General features: G+C 58.2%; 1 protein-coding gene across 2 annotated transcripts; it reads left to right on the top strand.

Annotated features, from left to right (window-relative positions):
- The first annotated feature begins 3,151 nt into the window (after positions 1-3,151).
- LOC116464459 (probable G-protein coupled receptor 146) lies at positions 3,152-17,170 on the top strand. Of its 2 annotated transcripts, none has more exons than XM_032147719.2 (2): positions 3,152-3,239; positions 16,006-17,170. In XM_032147719.2, exon 2 carries the CDS (start codon positions 16,030-16,032, stop codon positions 17,026-17,028), a length of 999 nt encoding a protein of 332 aa, XP_032003610.1. In that variant the 5' UTR covers positions 3,152-3,239; positions 16,006-16,029; the 3' UTR covers positions 17,029-17,170. The 2 variants fall into 2 exon arrangements, with proteins under 2 accessions (XP_032003610.1, XP_032003609.1); XM_032147718.2 differs by lacking the exon at positions 3,152-3,239 and adding an exon at positions 13,720-13,997.
- The last annotated feature ends 648 nt before the right edge of the window (positions 17,171-17,818 follow it).

Here is a 17,818-nt window from a genome sequence, read left to right as displayed (position 1 = left end):
GGGGAAGGGGACCTGGGCTGCGCGCTCCGGGGAAGGGGACCTGGGCTCCGCGCTGCGGGGAAGGGGACTCTACAATTCCTTACTAATGTTACTGCCGTTTATGGGGGCTCCGAATAACACCAAGTTTTATTAATACATCCACAGAGTGTCAGATGGTAACACGCTATCTCACTTATGCTAAGGCTCACTCTCATTTTATCATCTGTAACGTCAGGGTGCGCCTTATAATCCACAGGCCACAAAGAAAGTCACAAGCCACACTCACAAGAACTAGGAAGTTCATTGTAAAATACTCCTTGTCCTTGATCAGCATGGCACACAGTATCGGACTCACTCTGCAAACAATCACTAGAGCAGGTTCATCTCCAAGGGGAACGCCAGCCAGCCTTTCCCGCCACTCCTCGCGCCCCCTTCCCCCCGGCCCACCGAGAAAGCCCAAATGCAAACAGACCCAGGCCAGCTGGGCCCCTCTCTAGCTCCTGACCAGCAGCCCCGGATCCCTGGGTGGCGTGCAGCTGATCTTCCCGACCGCCACTCAGAATAACCAAGAAAGCCTGCTGACCCGCCTGAATGTGGCAGGGAAAGGGCAGACCCAACATCTCCGTAAGACACGCGGCTGCATCACAGGAGCCTCGGCAGTGCGCTGGGCTGCAGAATGAGGTGCACAATTAGGGCACCCCCCCACCCGCAACACACATGGCACACAGCCACAGAGGCACGGCCCTAGGCCAGGAGCGCACAACTGCCCTCAAACGCCCTCAGCAGCCACGGCACACAGCCACAAACACACGACCCCAGGCCAGGAGCACACAACTGCCCTCAAACACCCTCAGCAGCCACGCATGGGAGGCCACGTCCACATGACTTCAAACATCAACACTAGACTAGGGTGCAACCATGAAGCTGAGTCAGGGCCACACGCCCCCTACGCCCCAATCTGTGCCCACCCTTCCCCCCATCAACTGAGTCTTGTACAGGGGCTGGCCAGGACCCTTGGGTACACAGCTGCAGCCTCTGGAGGGTGTTTACACCCCAGCTACGAGTACTAATTGTGGTTCAGGTGGAGGGTGGCTCCCTCTGACAATCTCCCCAGGACACACACGAGCTTTCTGCCATTCTCCCTGGCAGGACTGGCCTGCTTAGCACGGGAAGTCTCTGCAGATAAGGTGGTCTGCAGTGACCTGAAAGCTCAGTGGCTTAGAGGAAACTAACCTCCAGCATTCTCCAGCCTGGAGAATTCTCAGCCTGGAGGTTCTCCATTCCCCAGAGCACCCCTGTGGGTAGGACCCACAGAGCCTGGCATTACAGGGACCAGACAGCACCGTGCATACTCTGACCAGGGATTCTGAGGCCTTGGGCCATTTATACCATGGAGATAACGAAGCTTACTCTTAGGCGGGCTGCTAGGAGGGCCCAAAGTCCCACACCCTGATCTAAAAAGCCAGAACACCCCTGGGTTCAAATCCTGGCCCCACAGCCTGCAGTGTGACCTGGGGTAAGTTGCTTAAGTTTTCACAATTAAATTTAAAATGCATGGCCAGGCACAGTGGCTCTCACCTGTAATCCCAGCACTTTGGGAAGCCCAGGCAGGAGGATCACTTGAGGTCAGGAGTTCAAGACCAGCCTGACCAACATGGTGAAACCCCATCTCTACTAAAAAAAAAAAAAAAAAAAAAAATAGCCAGGTGTGGTGGCACGCACCTGTAATCCAAGCTACTCAGGAGGCTGAGGCTGCAGTAAGCTGAGATTGTGTCATTGCACTCCAGCCTGGGAAACGTGAGAGAAACTCTGTCTTAAAAAAAAAAAAATTAAAATGCACATGGTGACCTCATTGATGCTAAGGCATACTCTCTCACTTTATCATCTCTAACGTGAGGCTGCGCCTTAAAATCAGCAGTATGTCGGAATTTAATAGGCAGATACCCTTCTTTTTAGTAATCCATAAAGTAATGGCATAGCTAGCACTAATCAATTGTGTCTTAGGTTTGATGAAATACAGACGTATCTACCTCAAAACAATGGTTGAGGCTTAGAACAGAACCTGACACAGAATACGCCCTCAGGTATCGGTGTTGGCTGCTTGTGACAGACTTTGGCAAGTAAGATCAGTACCTGGCACCTCTGGGCACACAGGGCCCAGGCTGCATCCACTTTGCCAGGGACATGGTGCCGGGCTGGGCAGCAAGTCAGTATCACATCAGCAGGCGTGGGCCGTGGTGAGCCCCTCCCTGCCCTCCCGCTGGAATAGAAAGCTGTCCCACTCCGACGCATCGTCAGGAAGCCGTCCTGTCCAGGAAGGTGGCTGAGGTACATCCCTGAACACAGCAGGCCACAGCATCATTCAGCGGAGGGTTAGTGGCTGCTATTCTTCCTGCTGGTGTTCCACTCGGCCCACAGGTCACAGCAAGTCTACGCGGAACTGTGCAACTCACATGCTTCGATTTTCAGAAATGTTCTTAGATCCTGAACCAGAATGTGCTGCAGGGGGGACTGTTTCACCTCAGAAATTACAGCAGAGTAAATGTCCTTGTTTCAACTTTTCCAGTGTTTAACTTGTAACAATAGCTACAAAAGCAATCAGGCAGTAAACAATGTGTTTCTTTAAACGGCTTTCCTGTGAGTGTTCCGTTTACAAAGAAACTCCTAAAACCAGGAAGTAATTGGTGACTTTGGAAACAGCAAGCAAACTTCGGGGAAGAAAGAGGGGCAGGTGTACCTGGAAGGACTAACTTGCAGCCACTCATTTCCTTTGGAGGGCGGTGGGGCCTGCACCCTGCAGATTAGGATATACTCTGACTCAGCAAAATAGGCACCAGCGCCTGTGAAAAGAAACCGCACTGGGCACTAAGAGAATTCTCAAAAACTCCAAGAGCCCTGGGTGTGTGTCCTCCCACAGGGAATCTCGGGCGCACGAGCTCGTCAAATGGCTGGTCTCAGGTTACACAACCAGCACCGCCTCCACCGCCGCCGCCCCCTAACCTCACTGGTCCCAGTGGTTCCCCGCCGTCTGGCCGCGAGGGCGGGGCCGGGGGCGGAGGCCAGGGCGGGACCAAGGCTGGGGGCGGGGCCAGGCATCGCTGCCGTTCGGCGGCCGGGGGCGGAGCCAGGACAGGGGGCGGGGCCGACGGTCACGTGTGTACACAGGGCCCGGGCGGCGTGCGCGCCGTGAGCCCCACCGCCTCCTCCAGCCCAAGCTGCCCGCCCGGCGGCAACTGCGCCAGCCGCCACCCAGCAAGCCGGTGAGTGGGGCCCGGGAGCCTGGGTCGGGTCGGTGGGGCACACCCCGGTCTCCGCCTGGGGAGGGAGCCAGCCCCGAGCGACTGCGGCTCCCACGGCGGGCGCTGCGCTTACTGGGACTCGGGTCCTCTGGCCGCTGCCCACTGCGGGGCTCCGTGCCCTTGCCGGGAGGGGACCGCTGTCCTCCGGCCGCGCTCCGAGCTGAGCCCCGGGGGCGGGCTTTCGGTCATTAACCTGGTGATGGCAGCTGAATCTGCTGCTGGCGTAGGCGGCTCAGCGCCGCCACCGGCTCTCCCGTGTCCGACAGGGCACCACTGATCTGCTCTCCTGGGCCACTGTGGTGATTCGGCCCCTCCTATGGTTAGTGTTTTAAAGTGAGTTTTGGAACTGTGTCTACATGGAGGTGTCGGATCTGCTGTCAGTTGTCTTGGACAGTTGGCAGGGCATGGGACGGCTCTTTCAAAGCTTCACTGGAAGGCGGTGCTCTCCAGCCGCCAAACCACCACTACCAGCAGCAGGAAACCCACTATTAAGTTAGTATTACAAACCTGGCAAGTCAGTTCTCTAAACTAGGCATAAGTCTACGAATCTTGATGTGACTGGTCACAGTGGCTTATCTCTGCATGCATGCTACATGGTGGACCAGAGGATAATTCTGTATTCGTCATCCAGAGCCTTTGATCTCTTCCCTGCCCATGAAGATGTACTTGAGTCCTCCATTCCACTTGAAATAGCCGGCTCCTATCCACATGGACATCTTTTATCTTTGGCTACCTGCAGCACCTAGCAGAGGCCAGCATTCAATAACAGGGGGGCAAGAGGCTTGCTTTAAAGGCCTCTGCAAACTTGTAGGAGTAAAACGGTTCTGACCATGTTCCCAGGCTCCTCATGCATCGTGGTGATGAGATACTCTACCGTCCTAACTGGGGCACCTTTGAGAGTGAACGGAGGCACTGTTAATAATTAGACGAAGTGAACGCTCACAGTTCCCATGACCTGCTGTGCAGCTCCTTCAAGAACTACTGTAAGGCCCAGCTCCCCAACCAGAACCCCTGTTGTCTTCCTCAATGAAGAAGGCCTCTGAAGACTAGTGACTTAAGAACATAGTTTATATGTATTGAATACTGTCGTGCCTTTTCACAGAGAAGAGGTCAGGGCCAGAGCAGCTCACTGCCCGACGCCACACAGATCTGTGCTGGCGTCCATGTTTCATCCTGCCTCTCTAGCCAGCATGGACATATCCCAAGGATGGAGGACAGAGGAATGCAGATTTAGGGCAGAATGTAAGTGTGAAAGTTGACTTGGAGTCCCTGCAACTCATAAGCCCCTAGTAGGCTGATGAAGAGAGAAGACCCACGCAGCTCATGTGGGTCTTAGGATGTAAAGGCTGATTATGTCTATCATACAATGCGTAAATGGCATGCTGCACAGATCGCTGCGTGGGGAAACATGCTCGTGTAATTTACAGTCAGAAGAGGGACATGCTGCTCACTGGGGCAGGAAGAAGAAGGGGCTCCTCAGGGAGCTGCAGCTCTCACAGCCCCTAGGATGTCATCTGGAATCCTGAAAAAATAACCGCCACCTGGCCTTTAATGACCCAACCACAGCAAGGCCTTGCCTTTGCAGAAGGAAATTATCACCCAGAGAACCCGGTCGACCGTGTCATGCACAGGACGATCCCACGGTGCTGTTTTCTTTCAACAGTGTTTCCAGTCATTCCCTCCTGCCTGCCGGCTCCTCTGCTCTCCAGGGCTTTCACTAACCCACCTGCCCAACTGGCCAGCATTAGGCTGCCCAGTTAGACCACATCTGTCCAGGGGTCTCAAAGGCTCAGGACCCCAAGACACCATCCAGGTAGCAAAGAGGAGAGGGGACCCAGTCTGGAGAGTAGAATAACTTTGCGCTCTAATTTGAGATCCCAAAATGAGATGCTGCCCAGGACCAGAAGTCAGTTTCTTAGGAGCATGCTGTCTACCCAGGAGCCTCCGTGTGCAAACAGCCCCTTGAGCAGCAGAGGGACAGGGTGGAGTGGGGCAGGTGTCTGTTCATCCCCACAGAGCCACACCCAGGTCCCTTCCTGCACAGGCCAAGGACTTTCCCCATTTTAACTGGAACCAGAGCAAGCCTTGCAGACCACTGTTGCTACCACAGCTAGTGTGATGAGAAGTAACCTGCTGGTTCCTCCCTGGGAAAGAACCAAGGTGGTGATAAGATCTGTGGCTCAGAGCACTTCCCTGCAGGTTAAGGCCACGCCTAGTAAACCGGGGCTCGACTGGGGAGCCCGAGCAGGTGCCAAGCCTGCCCAGAGTCTGCAGCAGAGACTCTCTGTTCTTGGCCAGGTCCTTGAATTTCTGAGGAAGTCTTTTTTGTTTGTTTCTGTTTTTCCCTGGTCTGGTGTACCTGGAGAGGGAATTAGCCTCACACCCAGGTAGGGAACAAAAACCCAAGTAAACAAAAGAATGCTGTTCCACCTTCCTCCAGGGAACTGGCGCCCACAGCTGCAGGCACAGGTGCCCAGCCAGCTCACTGGCCCAGCAAGGTGCTTGGTCTCAGGCCCCCAGAGCCCGTCCTGGAGCCGCAAACATGCTCACTATTATCCATGGAGAAAGAGAGGCATTCTCTTTGTTTATAGTCTAAGCCAAGTCACCTGATTCACTCTCACTACTCTGCAGTTTGGAATTGTAAAAAGCAAAAGGCTACAAAAATCAAAACCATCCACCTATGTAATGAACCGTTTCTTATCACAGCCCAGGAAGGCACAGATAGGAATCAGCGTGCATAAGCTCTCCATGTCTAAACCCTGTGAAAACAGCAGCCTTTCCTAAGCGTCTGGCTCATAGGAGCTGGATGTTAATTGTTGCTAAAGCCTGGGTTCATTACTACAAAAGGAAATAAACATTCCAGAGTCATTTTGAAAGCATTTTGATTGTTCTAGAATATTCGCCCAAGGTTGAGCGTCTCATGGTGCATGGCAGGTTCGGCCAGGAGCTGGCCATGGCCTTCCCACTCCTTTCCTGCCATTCTTCTGAGGATGCAGTGCCCGGGGCCTCGCAGTTCTATTTCCACTCAAATCTAAGGCTCTAAAGCTTCAACAACTGTCCTGGGACAATAAGAAGCGCTGAGTCCCCACCCTGCTCTCCTTTCTACTCAGTGGGGAAATTGGATCACTCACCTTGGGGAAAAGCCTTTTACGTCACTGAATACATCCCCTTCCACGGTTTTCATCCAACAGTCAGCCAGGCTGCTGCAGCACACATAAAAGCTTCCCCTGCCTGCAAAGAGCTCCGAGTAGGTGGGAAAGAGATGGATGTGCGGACAGGCTTAACCCAGCACAACTGGCAGAGGGGTGTGGAGACAGTGGTCGGGGGTGGGTTCCCGGGGTACTGATGCCCAAAATAAAATGTCAAGGACGAGCCAGTGTTTGCTGAGAGAATGAGGGGAAACGAGAAAGGGTGCTCTAGGCAAGGGATCAACATCCGCAAAAGACAGTATGAAAAAGAGCACCCAGAAACTTCACGGGGATCACCGGGCGTGGGACTTGCCAGCCCCAGCTCTGACAGGGCCCTGAGCAACAGGGGAAAGAACTTCCCGACTAACAGGGACAGCAACATCAAATGCGATGGCTTTTGTGAAACTAATTCAGCCACCTTGGAGCAGAGGATTCCTCTGCTGGTTTCTGTTTCTGCCAGCTCTGTGCAGTGCAGGCGCTATGACGTGCTCTCTCTCTCACACACACATACAGGGACCCGGGTGCCTCTCAGGTTGAGAGCGGTGGTCACCATCCCCACACTCAGTCCCCGTCTGTCCCCAGGCCTGCTGCTTCTGAACAGGCCTGGGGCAGCCCATTTCTATTGGGAAACCCTATCAAAGTTAGCCCCAGGTTTCAGCCAAGTTCACCTCACTGCTCACAGACATTCATTATTAACAGACTGCTTGATAGCACTTTGGGCTCTTTTTAAATAAGACATAGGAAGAAAGATGCCAACGTCTCACTTGAAATGCTCCTGACAGCGAGCCTGACGGGGTCCTGTCGCCCCTGTCCGCACCCTGCTGTGGCCGTGGTCTCCACAGCCGCACATGGACTCCAGACATTTTCATGAGTTATGAACCAAAGAGAACCAAGACCCCTGGAGCAGGTTCTCCTTCCCAATCCCATGTTCTTTTGAAAGCAGTGACTACAGGCCAGGGAAGCAGGTGTTTATACTCCAGTTTAGTACTAGTGAAACATGGGGAAATTCATTGTGTTGGTATCAAAGCCCAAACTCAGAACATAAAGACCGTAAAACTGCAAAGACTCTGCAGTCTGAGCGTGCGCTCCTCAGGCCTCTGCCGTCTGACCCGTGTGCTCCCTGGCCCTCCGCCGTCTGACCGTGTGCTCCCCGGGCCTCCGCGGTCTGACCCTGCACTCCCCGTGCAAGTGCTACCCACAGGTGCGTCCTGGGGGCTGCCTCCTCCACGTTCGCCAGCAGTGTGGGGTGTGACGGGGCCCATGTTGTTGTCATCCCACCCTGCCCCACGTTTCCCCTGCACACGTGTCCGTTCACAAAGATTCTGAGCAAAAGGTCACAGAACAGCTTCCTCTGCCCTTTATATTTGGGGAGGAGGCCAAAGATCTGCAGGCGTCATCATTCCAGGCCAGGGCTGGTGACGGAGCAAGCGCCGGCACCCTCTTGTGCTTCACATGGGTTGGTTTATTTAACCCTCCTGTGTCATGAAGATTTTTACTAAGCCTGGGGAAACCGAGGCACAGAGCAAGGAAGTCACCTGCCTGCAAAGGCACCTGTGTGCAAGCCAGGACTGGAAAAGCTCAGCCTGCAGTGCACAGGCTAGCTGCCCGCTCCAGAGCCCAGGCCCTTAACCACTTCCTTCCTGGGAAGACGGAGGGCGAGGGGGTTTTTTACAGTGCTTTATGTCAACTCCTGCTGCTGCCCGCCACTAACCCAGGCCCCTGCAGACAGCAGGGCACGGGCCTTCCTACAAGCAGGCTTACTATGAAGCGCTGCCTAACATTCCCTCATGTCAGGTAGAAGGAATTAGACCAGAGGTCAAGGCAGTGGCTAGAATCAGTGGTGCTTTCTCAAAGTAGGAAAACAGTTTTAGGACTGTTTTCGGTCAAATTTTGGGCACCACTGTACTGGGTTCTATGACAGAGAAGCCACCAAGGTCTCGTGCGAGGAGCCCTGGGCAGGGACAGCTGAAGCTGTGCACCTGGGCCCTCCTGATTGCCTCCCGCCAGCCAGGCCTGGCAGCAGCCAGCAGCCACCCCACCCCACCCCACCAAGGAGAGCTGCCCCACACTGTCGGCCCCCAAAGCTCAGGACACACGGGCCCTCCCAGGTCTCTCTGGCGGGCTAGGCCTTGGCAGGGTCCCCCCAGTGGGCCCCACTCTGAACCACAAGCACAGTCTTCTGCAGTGTGAGACCTGCTGTCAGCACAGGCCTGCAGGCTCGGGGCTGTGCAGGGACACAGGGGCTGGCACCGCTGGGCAGCCTGTCCTTCCCCAGCCTGCCTGTGCACCCTGTGGGCAGTGACTCCTCGGGCACAGTGGCCCCAAGTCACAGGTGGTCTGTCAGGGGCTCTCCAGGGAGCTGGACACACTCAGGTTTAGATCAGGAACCGAACAGATCCCCAGGGCATTTGCTCAGGCTCAGAGCAGGGAGCCATCCACCAGCGGCGGGCACATCCATGGACTTCCAAGCCAACAGGGACAGCTGCCCAGATGGGCTGCCCAAGCCCACCAAGGATCCTGTCCCATCGGTCCCTGTGGCTTGGGAGTCTGACACTTTTTGGCTTTCCTTTCTCAAGCTGCCCCAGCTTCTCCAAGCCCTGAGCCTGGGGCTCCCAGCTCTGAGCGGACGCTCTGCAAGCGGCGTCCCTGCACCCTGGTGCAGGCGGACAGACACGGGATAGCCTGCAAGGAAGTAAGGCCCAGCAGCCTTCCCGGGCTTGGAACGCCGCAGCCTAGGAAGCATCTTCCCGGGAAATCGCAGTCGGAGCCCAGCACGGGGTCTTGGAAGAAAAGACCCCACCTTCTATCCTCACGAGTACGCATGAGGAGTGAGCACCGCTCAGCACACAGAGGCACAGCTGAGGACCCAGGGAGGGGCACTCCGGAAACAGCTACATCCACAGGCGCTTGGCAGGGACTAGGAAGGCTTGACGCGCAGCGGGTCTCGGAGAAACTCTCCTCCTGTCCTTCCCAGCATCTTGCTTAGTTGGGCCTCACCCTAGCCTGCTGGAGATGGTGGCCGTGCCATCAGAGAGGGGGATGGGCAGATTGGCTGAGGTCACCCCCACAGGCCAGCAGAGGCCTGGGTGGGAGTGTGCAGCCCCGCAGATGGCTGCTCATGGGGCCCAGAGGCCACCCCTGCGCCACAGAGGGCACCACCACACCCAGACTTCCCCGAGGCTTCATACAGCTCCCAGGCCCTACAAGCAGCGTGTGGGCAGAGGCCCAGGCCCTTTCCTGTCAGAGAAGCTGCTGCTCCCAGAAAACGGGGCGCCAGCCTCCCATCAACACTGGGTCCCAATCCCAGTCCTCTCAAGATTCCTGTGTGGAAATGTCACTTCTGTCCCAGCCCTCTGGGGTGCAGCTGGCGTCCAGCTCTGCCCCCCTTCTGCTTAAGCGGCTGCTGGGAGACCCTGAGCCAGGCAGGCCGAGGTTCTGAGCTCGTAAGGGGTGTAGCAGTTTCCCGCACAGCGTGGGGAGCACATTTGCTCACGTCTCCCAGGCTGGCTGTACACTCTGAGGCCAGCCCTGGGCTCTGACACCCTCCCGCTTCCGCTGGGCCTTCTAAGCCCTCCTCTCCTGTCCACTGCTGGCCAATGGCCCAGGCCCAGCCCTGAAGCTGTAAAGACCTCTCACCCCATCCAAATGAGACTGGTCAGATATCTGCCGCATGTCAGCCACCACTGGATTGGGAAGGACGGGCAGTAGGTGCAAGGCTGGCCCTTTTTATGAGAGTAATTTAAAAAACAAAAACAGGTCAGCCACAGTGGCTCACACCTGTAATCCCAGCACTTTGGGAGACTGAGGCAGGAGGGTCACTTGAATCCAGGAGTTTGAGACCAGCCTGGGCAACATAGTGAGACCCTGTCTCAAAAAATGTTAAATGAAAACATTAGCCAGCTGAAGTGGCACATGCCTGTAATTCCAGCTTCTTGGGAGGCTGAGATGGGAGGATTGCTTGAGCCCAGGGGGCAGAGGGTGCAGTTAGCTATGACTGTACCACTGCCCTCCAGCCGGGGTGACTGAGGGAGATCCTGGCTCCGAACAAAAAAATAAAAACAGAAGGAGGGATAGATGAATCCCATTTGTGTCATTAATGAATTCTCTTATAGGGAAAATAAAACGATTGAAACTGGGCCATCTTGGACAGCTGAGGCCCAGGCAGGGCCAGCTCCTTCCACCTTCCCAGCCAAGATGCTGCCTGCAGCCCCTCCCCTGGTGGCCCGAGATGCTGTCATTGTCCCTAAGAGACCCTGAGGCCTGCTCCAGGCTGAGTGGGTGAGGAGCCTCTGAGCAGGCGCCTGCATCGAGGCGTGCCCTCCTGAGAGGCGAGGCTGACCTGCAGCATCCAGCTCGGCTGGGGACACTCGCCTGAGAAGAGCCCAGTCCTGGGTTCTCCCTAGGGGAGGGCCTTGGGGCTGCTTGTGCTGGCACCGACATGGGCCTGGGGAGGGACCTGTGTGTGGGTGGCAGGTCCTGAGGAGTCGTGGGGGAGGGTTTCAGAGGGAGATGCTGGTGGTAACAGTGGGAGGTAGGCAGTGAAACCAGCAGTGTGACTTTGGAGGTGCTAGAGGAGCAGGGCCAGGCGGAAGAGGTGGGGGAGCCAGGAAGGAGCAGCTGCCAGGGACGGCCTGCCCTGGGAGGGTGGCCAGGAACTGGGGGAGAAGCTGGTGGTCTCTCGGTGCAAGGGTGGGGCTGGCCTGGAGGAGAGGCCCACAGGGTCCCTGCGGACTGAGGGTGCAGTGGCGGGCCCCGGAAGCTGAATATCACGCCTGCTACCGGGCAGGCAGTGCTCAGAGCAAAACGGGTGACTGGAGGACACGTGCCAACTCTGCTCCTTGAGCCTGGCCCAAGAGGGACCTGCAGCATGGGGGTGTGGGGCAGGCGGCCCTTCTCTGTGGTCTCTCCTGCCTTCTGAGGGAGCCTCAGGAATCTTCCATCGCCGCCGCAACAAACTCAGGCTTTCATGTAGGAAAAGAGCCCACTTCTCACAAGGCTCATCTGGGCTTTCTCTCCCAGCCTCTAAGTCTCCCCACCACCAGGCTCCCCGTTCCTCTTTCCCTCGAAGGAAGTCAGCAGAGCGCATGGCTGACGGGAAAGCGGCACAGCGGGCCTGCCCGGCGGGGGAAGCCAGGCCATTGTTCTCCAGTTCCAGGATGCCCCGCTTCCCCAGACAGCCCGGCAGCCAGGAAAAGGAAGTCTCTGGGCACAGAGGCAAGCGGGAGACCATGGACAGGCAAGGAGTCGAAGGCTCCACCCGCCTGAGCCAGGCCAGGCTTCCACAGAACCCCTCTGCGGCCAGGCAGGCACGTGGGGCCATCCCCCTTACTCGGACGCAGGTGCTGTGACAGCGGGGGAGGGGTGTCCACGGCAGAGCCCAGAACCTTGGGCAGGACAGGACCCCGGCTAATGTGCCCGGAACAGCTCAGTGACAGGGAGCTGGGGTGGCTGTGAGGGTTGGGCACGCGTCACGAGTCTCCTGTGACCAGGAGAGGTGGGAACACTGGCTCACATGACTCGCCAGGCCCTGGCATGCTGTGGTTCTGCGGGTGCCCCCTGCAGCTCTCAGCCTTCAAAATGTACACCACGCTGGGCACGGTGGCTCACGTCTGTAATCCCAGCACTTTGGGAGGCGGAGGTGGGTGGATCACCTGAGGTCGAGAGTTCGAGACCAGCCTGGCCAACATGGAGAACCCTTGTCTCTACTAAAAAAACAAAACTAGCTGGGCATGGTGGCAGTCGCCTGTAATCCCAGCTACTCGGGAGGCTGAGGCAGGAGAATCGCTTGAACCCGGGAGGCAGAGGTTGCAGTGAGCTGAGATCGTGCCATTGCACTCCAGCCTGGGCAACAGAGCGAGACTCCATCTCAAAAAAAAAACACACAAAAAAAACCATACACTTCATGCTCACTCCTCTGGGAGCCATGGCTAACAGCCTGCAGGCAGGAGAGTCTCAAACCAGCTCCTGGAGGGCACTCCCAGCGACCCGTTCCTACCACGAGCCCTGCCAGAGAGGAGGTGGGCCAAGGAGACTTGTCCACCCAGGCGTGGCCGAGGAGGGGGTTTCCTCATGCTCTGCTGACCTGCCTTCCTTCCATGCCTCTCAGCCCAGCTCCTGACACAGGCGGGAACCTGAGCTCCTCGGCTTTAGGAACGTCCCCCAGAGCCCACGGAGCAGCCCGCCCCAGCTGCCTTCCCTCCCAAGATCTCCAGGTAATGCCCGGTAAAAGGAGGACTCCGGGGAGAATGTTGGGGCAAACATGCAAAGCGCGTCACCTTCCAACCGGCGGAGAGTGAAGGAAAACAGGTACGGTCAGCTTGTAAGCTTCACTGGAAACAGAAACCATCCTCATCATTGATACCTGGTGAACTGCACAGAGAGCAACCTGCAGCTTTGGAAGTTTATAAATCCTTCAGTATTTGTCAGCTGCCAGTAAACAAAAATGCACGCGGGAGAACTTTCCACCTGAACCCCACCTGGAGGCCGGCATTCCCAGGTCCCGGCTGGGGTGACAGCACGCACTTGAGAACCGGCTCAGACAGGGTGAGCGGGAGACGCACGTGAGCGCAGGGAGGAAATGCCAGCAGATCCCACTCCACGTGACCACCTCCCAAGAATTGAGCCATTCTTAGCCCGGCAGACGCTGGCTGCCTCCCTCTGGCTTGGCCTCACGGCAGGGCAGGCATTAGCAGTCCAGGCAGCTTCTCTCGGACTCCCTGCAAGGAGGGGTGTGGCGGGCAACAGGCTGGCCCCGCGCGGTTCCACCTGCAGGAGAGCCCTTGCAGGACGCTCCATGTGTGGGGCCGGCTCAGCTTTTCTCTGGCCATGCCCCTGTCCCTTCTGTGCACAGAGACACCAGCTGCACGTGCTCCCCTCTCTGCTTCCGACCTGAGCCTGCCCTCGGCCTCCGCTGTGCCTCCGAGGGCTCCTGTGTCCTGTGGGCTGAGTGAGCATGGCCAGGCCTTCGCTCGACAGTAGACCCTTCTGTTGATTTCCTCACGGAAAAAAGGGCTCGTAACCAACATCTGAAGCACACTGAACACCAGGGGCGGCTGCATGGACCTGGACACGTGTCTGCCTGACCTGCCCCCAGGCTCTCTGTGGGATGCCCCGCAGCGACGCAGACAGGGGCCTGTGGGCAGAGGCCACGGCCCCCAGGAGCCACGCTATCAGAAAGGTGGGACAAGAGGCCAGCTGTGCTCGGTTTGCAGTGCGGTCCCGTCCAAGCACGGCCCCTCATTTCTGGAACCCGGCTGTAAACAGCAGGAGGGAGGGGCGGTGGCGCCTGCCAAGGGAGGCAGAGGCCCTGCGGGGAACTTACCAGAGGAAAACAAGTGCTTGCATCCTGGGGCCCTCGCACGCACGCGCAGGAGGCCAGGCACGCTGCTGATAAGAGCCTGTGGGTTTGCAGAGAAGCGCAGCAGCGCGCAGGTCCTCCCCGGAGCTCTGGTGGCCACCTCTGTCCCGCCATGCTGCTCACCGACAGTGGCCGGGGCCCACAGCCCCAAGAGGCTCGGGCCACAAAGTAAAGGTGAGAGCCTGTGGTGCCCGCAGGTGGGAGAGGGGACATGGAGGGCTCTGTGCAGTGCAGGCAGGAGAGGGGACGTTGGGGGCTCTGTGCAGCACAGGTGGGAGAGACGACGCAGGGGGCTCTGTACAGTGCCACTGGCAGGCATCTCTAAGTAGGGAATGAAGGGGTGCCCAGACAGAGCACACTGAGGGGTCCCGGCCCTTGGCAAGCTCTGTGGGGTGAAGACCGGCCGGGTGTGCCCTCCTGTCAGTGACTGGAGGCAGTACACGGGGCACGCAGTGAGACAGCCCTCCCGCTCCGATCTTCTAACCACAGACCCTGGACAGATCCGGGGGCCCTGGGCGCCCTGTGAGGCCAGGCTGCTGACTGACACTCAGTCGCAGTGGCCTGTGTTTCCTGGGGACTCAAGTGGAGTCTGGGGGGTGACGTCCCCAAACTGGGCTGCCACTCTGTGACAGCCAAAGCCATGCAGCCTCGCAGGCAGAAGCTGGGGTGTGGAGGACCACAATCCTGAAGAACCCCGTCCTCTGGACCCTGGCACAGCAGGAGGGGAGAAGCCCTCAGAGGCCTGGACACCCCCCTCACCGGCCCCCGCCACTGTGCTTGGAGCAGGTGCATCCTGTCTGGACCTTGTGCTGGCCCGGCGAGTGGAGCCCAGAGCCCATCCCCCTCTACCAACATCCCCCAGATTGCCGCCTGCCCAGCCCAGAAGGTTCTGGTCAAGATGTGTTAGTGAGGGGCTGGACAAGGTGAGCACGTGAGAAGCAGGGGCCGGGGAGCCTGGATCCAGGACCTGGGGGCGCTGTGGCAGCACTGTGGCTGGGCACCTGGGGGCGCTGTGGCGGCACTGTGGCTGGGCACACCCAGCAGCGGCCTAGCTCTGCATGCCTGTCACCACCTGACCCTCACTGCGGCTGCTGGGCGGCATTCACCAGGATTGCACAATGACCCACACCTCCCGTCCTGCCCACCACCCTCTGGATGGGAATTCCCACATCCACCCACCTGCCCATCTGCCAGCTGCCTGCATGCCTTGCCGCAGGGCCGTGTAGCCTGCTGTGGGGCGCACGCTGCTACTGGCACTGGGGGCCTCGGGCCCTGGCCTCTCCGTGCTCTCCACCTCCTGAGCCTCCTCTTCCCGCCCTGCTGTGGCCCTGTGTGTGGTGTGGGTCTTGCAGTGGCAGGACTGCAGGAGTGGGTCCTCACCCACCTCCTCACTGCTCTTGCCTCCGGGCACGGGAACGATGCCGTCTGCTCATCTGCCTGAGACGCTTTCTACTCCACTCTGAGAGCAGGAGGTCAGCCGGGGCCAAATGACATGCTGGACATCAGGCTTCCCGAGATAGCTGCAGGTCCCCGAGGAATGCCTGTGCTTTGGCGGGGTAGGGAGTGGGGGGGTGGCGAAATTCTTACTCTAGGATGGCTCCAGCCGCCAGGTTCTCGTTCAGTGACATCAAGACTGGCTATGTCCCCATGTCCCCAGAGCCTCCTGTGGGCTGCGACCCACAGGTCACCTCCCTGGAGCCCAGGCTCTGCAAGGACTCCAAGGCGCCGGGTCCTGGGCTGCCGGGAGGCAGGGAGGCTCAGGGCTGACCGTCCACATTGCCTGTCCCTCCCGGCGCTGGCAGGATCCGAACAACCCACAGACATCTAGTAAACTTTGGGAATGACAGCGCGGGGCCCGTCCAACCAAGTCAGGACGACCACCCAGGCCTCGCGGCAGCCCACGAAGAGTGGGCTCTGAGCATACGGGGCACACCAGGCTCCTTCTCTGGTCCCCAACCCCAGCCGCTGAAATGAGTGCAGCCACAGCAGCCCCTAGTCAGGACCCGAGGTGGCCATTTTTCAATGCTCAACTTCATTTTCACAGAAATGCACCCGAGGCAGCCTCACTCTGTGGTCTCCAGCGACTCCTGCGCCAGGAGAAGGCACCCCTGTACCTGCAGCACTTCTGGGCTGGGGCTTTGGGGAGGGATGTGAGCTGACCACCTGTTCCGTCTTTCCGCAGGGTCACGGAGCCTCGCCGGCCGCCATGTGGGGCTGCAGCTGGTTCAACGGCACAGGGCTGGTGGGGGAGCTGCCTGCCTGCCAGGACCTGCAGCTGGGGCTGTCACTGTTGTCGCTGCTGGGCCTGGTGGTGGGCGTGCCAGTGGGCCTGTGCTACAACGCCCTGCTGGTGCTGGCCAACCTACACAGCAAGGCCAGCATGACCATGCCGGACGTGTACTTTGTCAACATGGCAGTGGCAGGCCTGGTGCTCAACGCCCTGGCCCCCGTGCACCTGCTCGGCCCCCCGAGCTCCCGGTGGGCGCTGTGGAGTGTGGGCGGCGAGGTCCACGTGGCACTGCAGATCCCCTTCAATGTGTCCTCACTGGTGGCCATGTACTCCACCACCCTGCTGAGCCTCGACCACTACATCGAGCGTGCACTGCCGCGGACCTACATGGCCAGTGTGTACAACACACGGCACGTGTGCGGCTTCGTGTGGGGCGGCGCGCTGCTGACCAGCTTCTCCTCGCTGCTCTTCTACATCTGCAGCCACGTGTCCACCCGTGCGCTAGAGTGCGCCAAGATGCAGAACGCAGAGGCCGCCGACGCCACGCTGGTGTTCATCGGCTACGTGGTGCCAGCACTGGCCGCCCTGTACGCGCTGGTGCTACTCTCCCGCGTCCGCAGGGAGGACACGCCCCTGGACCGGGACACGGGCCGGCTGGAGCCCTCGGCACACAGGCTGCTGGTGGCCACCGTGTGCACGCAGTTTGGGCTCTGGACGCCGCACTATCTGATCCTGCTGGGGCACACGGTCGTCGTCTCACGAGGGAAGCCTGTGGATGCACACTACCTGGGGCTGCTGCACTTTGCGAAGGATTTCTCCAAACTCCTGGCCTTCTCCAGCAGCTTCGTGACACCGCTTCTCTACCGCTACATGAACCAGAGCTTCCCCAGCAAGCTCCGACGGCTGATGAAGCTGCCCTGTGGGGACCGGCACTGCTCCCCAGACCACGTGGGGGTGCAGCAGGTGCTGGCGTAGGCAGCCCAGCCCTCCTGGGGAGACGTGACTCTGGTGGATGCAGAGCACTTAGTTACCCTGGACGCCCTCCACGTCCTTCCAGGAGGAGACGAGCTGCTGGAAGAGAAGTAGGAGGGGTGTTTTTCTTGAAGTTTTCTTTTTCCCACAAATGTCACTCTTGGGCCAAGGCCGTGGTCCCCGTGGCTGGCATCTGGCTTGAGTCTCCCTGAGGCCTGTGCGTCTCCTGAACACGCAGCTCAAGGGCCACATCTGCAAAAGCCTCCTCGCCTTCAGCCTCCTCAGCATTCAGTTTGTCAATGAAGTGATGAAGGCTTAAGAGCCAGTATTTATATTTTGTGGTTCAAATACTTGATTCCCCCTTGTTTGTTTTATAAAAAGATGTTTTCTAGAAAAATGGCAAGTATTAAAATGAACGAAACCCTACGAAAGAATGGCAATAGCCAGGGTAGCCGGGCCCTGCCAGTGGGCGGCGGGTGCTGGCCGGGCCTGCCGGGTGTGCCGTGGTCACCACAGGGTTCTGAGAATATTTCACAGAAGTGCCTGAGACGCGGAGACACGGCTGATGTTAAGTGGAGCTATTCAGTAGCAGTGACGCACTCTCCTCAGCCAACAAATGTCCCTGACACCGTCCCCAGCCCCACAGATAACATCAGCTGAGGTTTTTTTCAGTATGAAACTATCCTAAATCAACTCCTCAAAGTGTACACAAAACTAAAGAATATAAATAAACAAAAGAAAGTAAGGTGTGTTAGGATTTCTGACTGAATACCAGAGCTGAAGGGTCCCCAGG

Source organism: Hylobates moloch, unplaced genomic scaffold (genome assembly GCF_009828535.3).
Source record: "Hylobates moloch isolate HMO894 unplaced genomic scaffold, HMol_V3 SCAFFOLD_742, whole genome shotgun sequence".
NCBI classification, from domain to species: domain Eukaryota; kingdom Metazoa; phylum Chordata; class Mammalia; order Primates; family Hylobatidae; genus Hylobates; species Hylobates moloch.
Note: the sequence above shows the minus strand (reverse complement) of the source record. Positions and strands in the feature narration are given on the sequence as shown.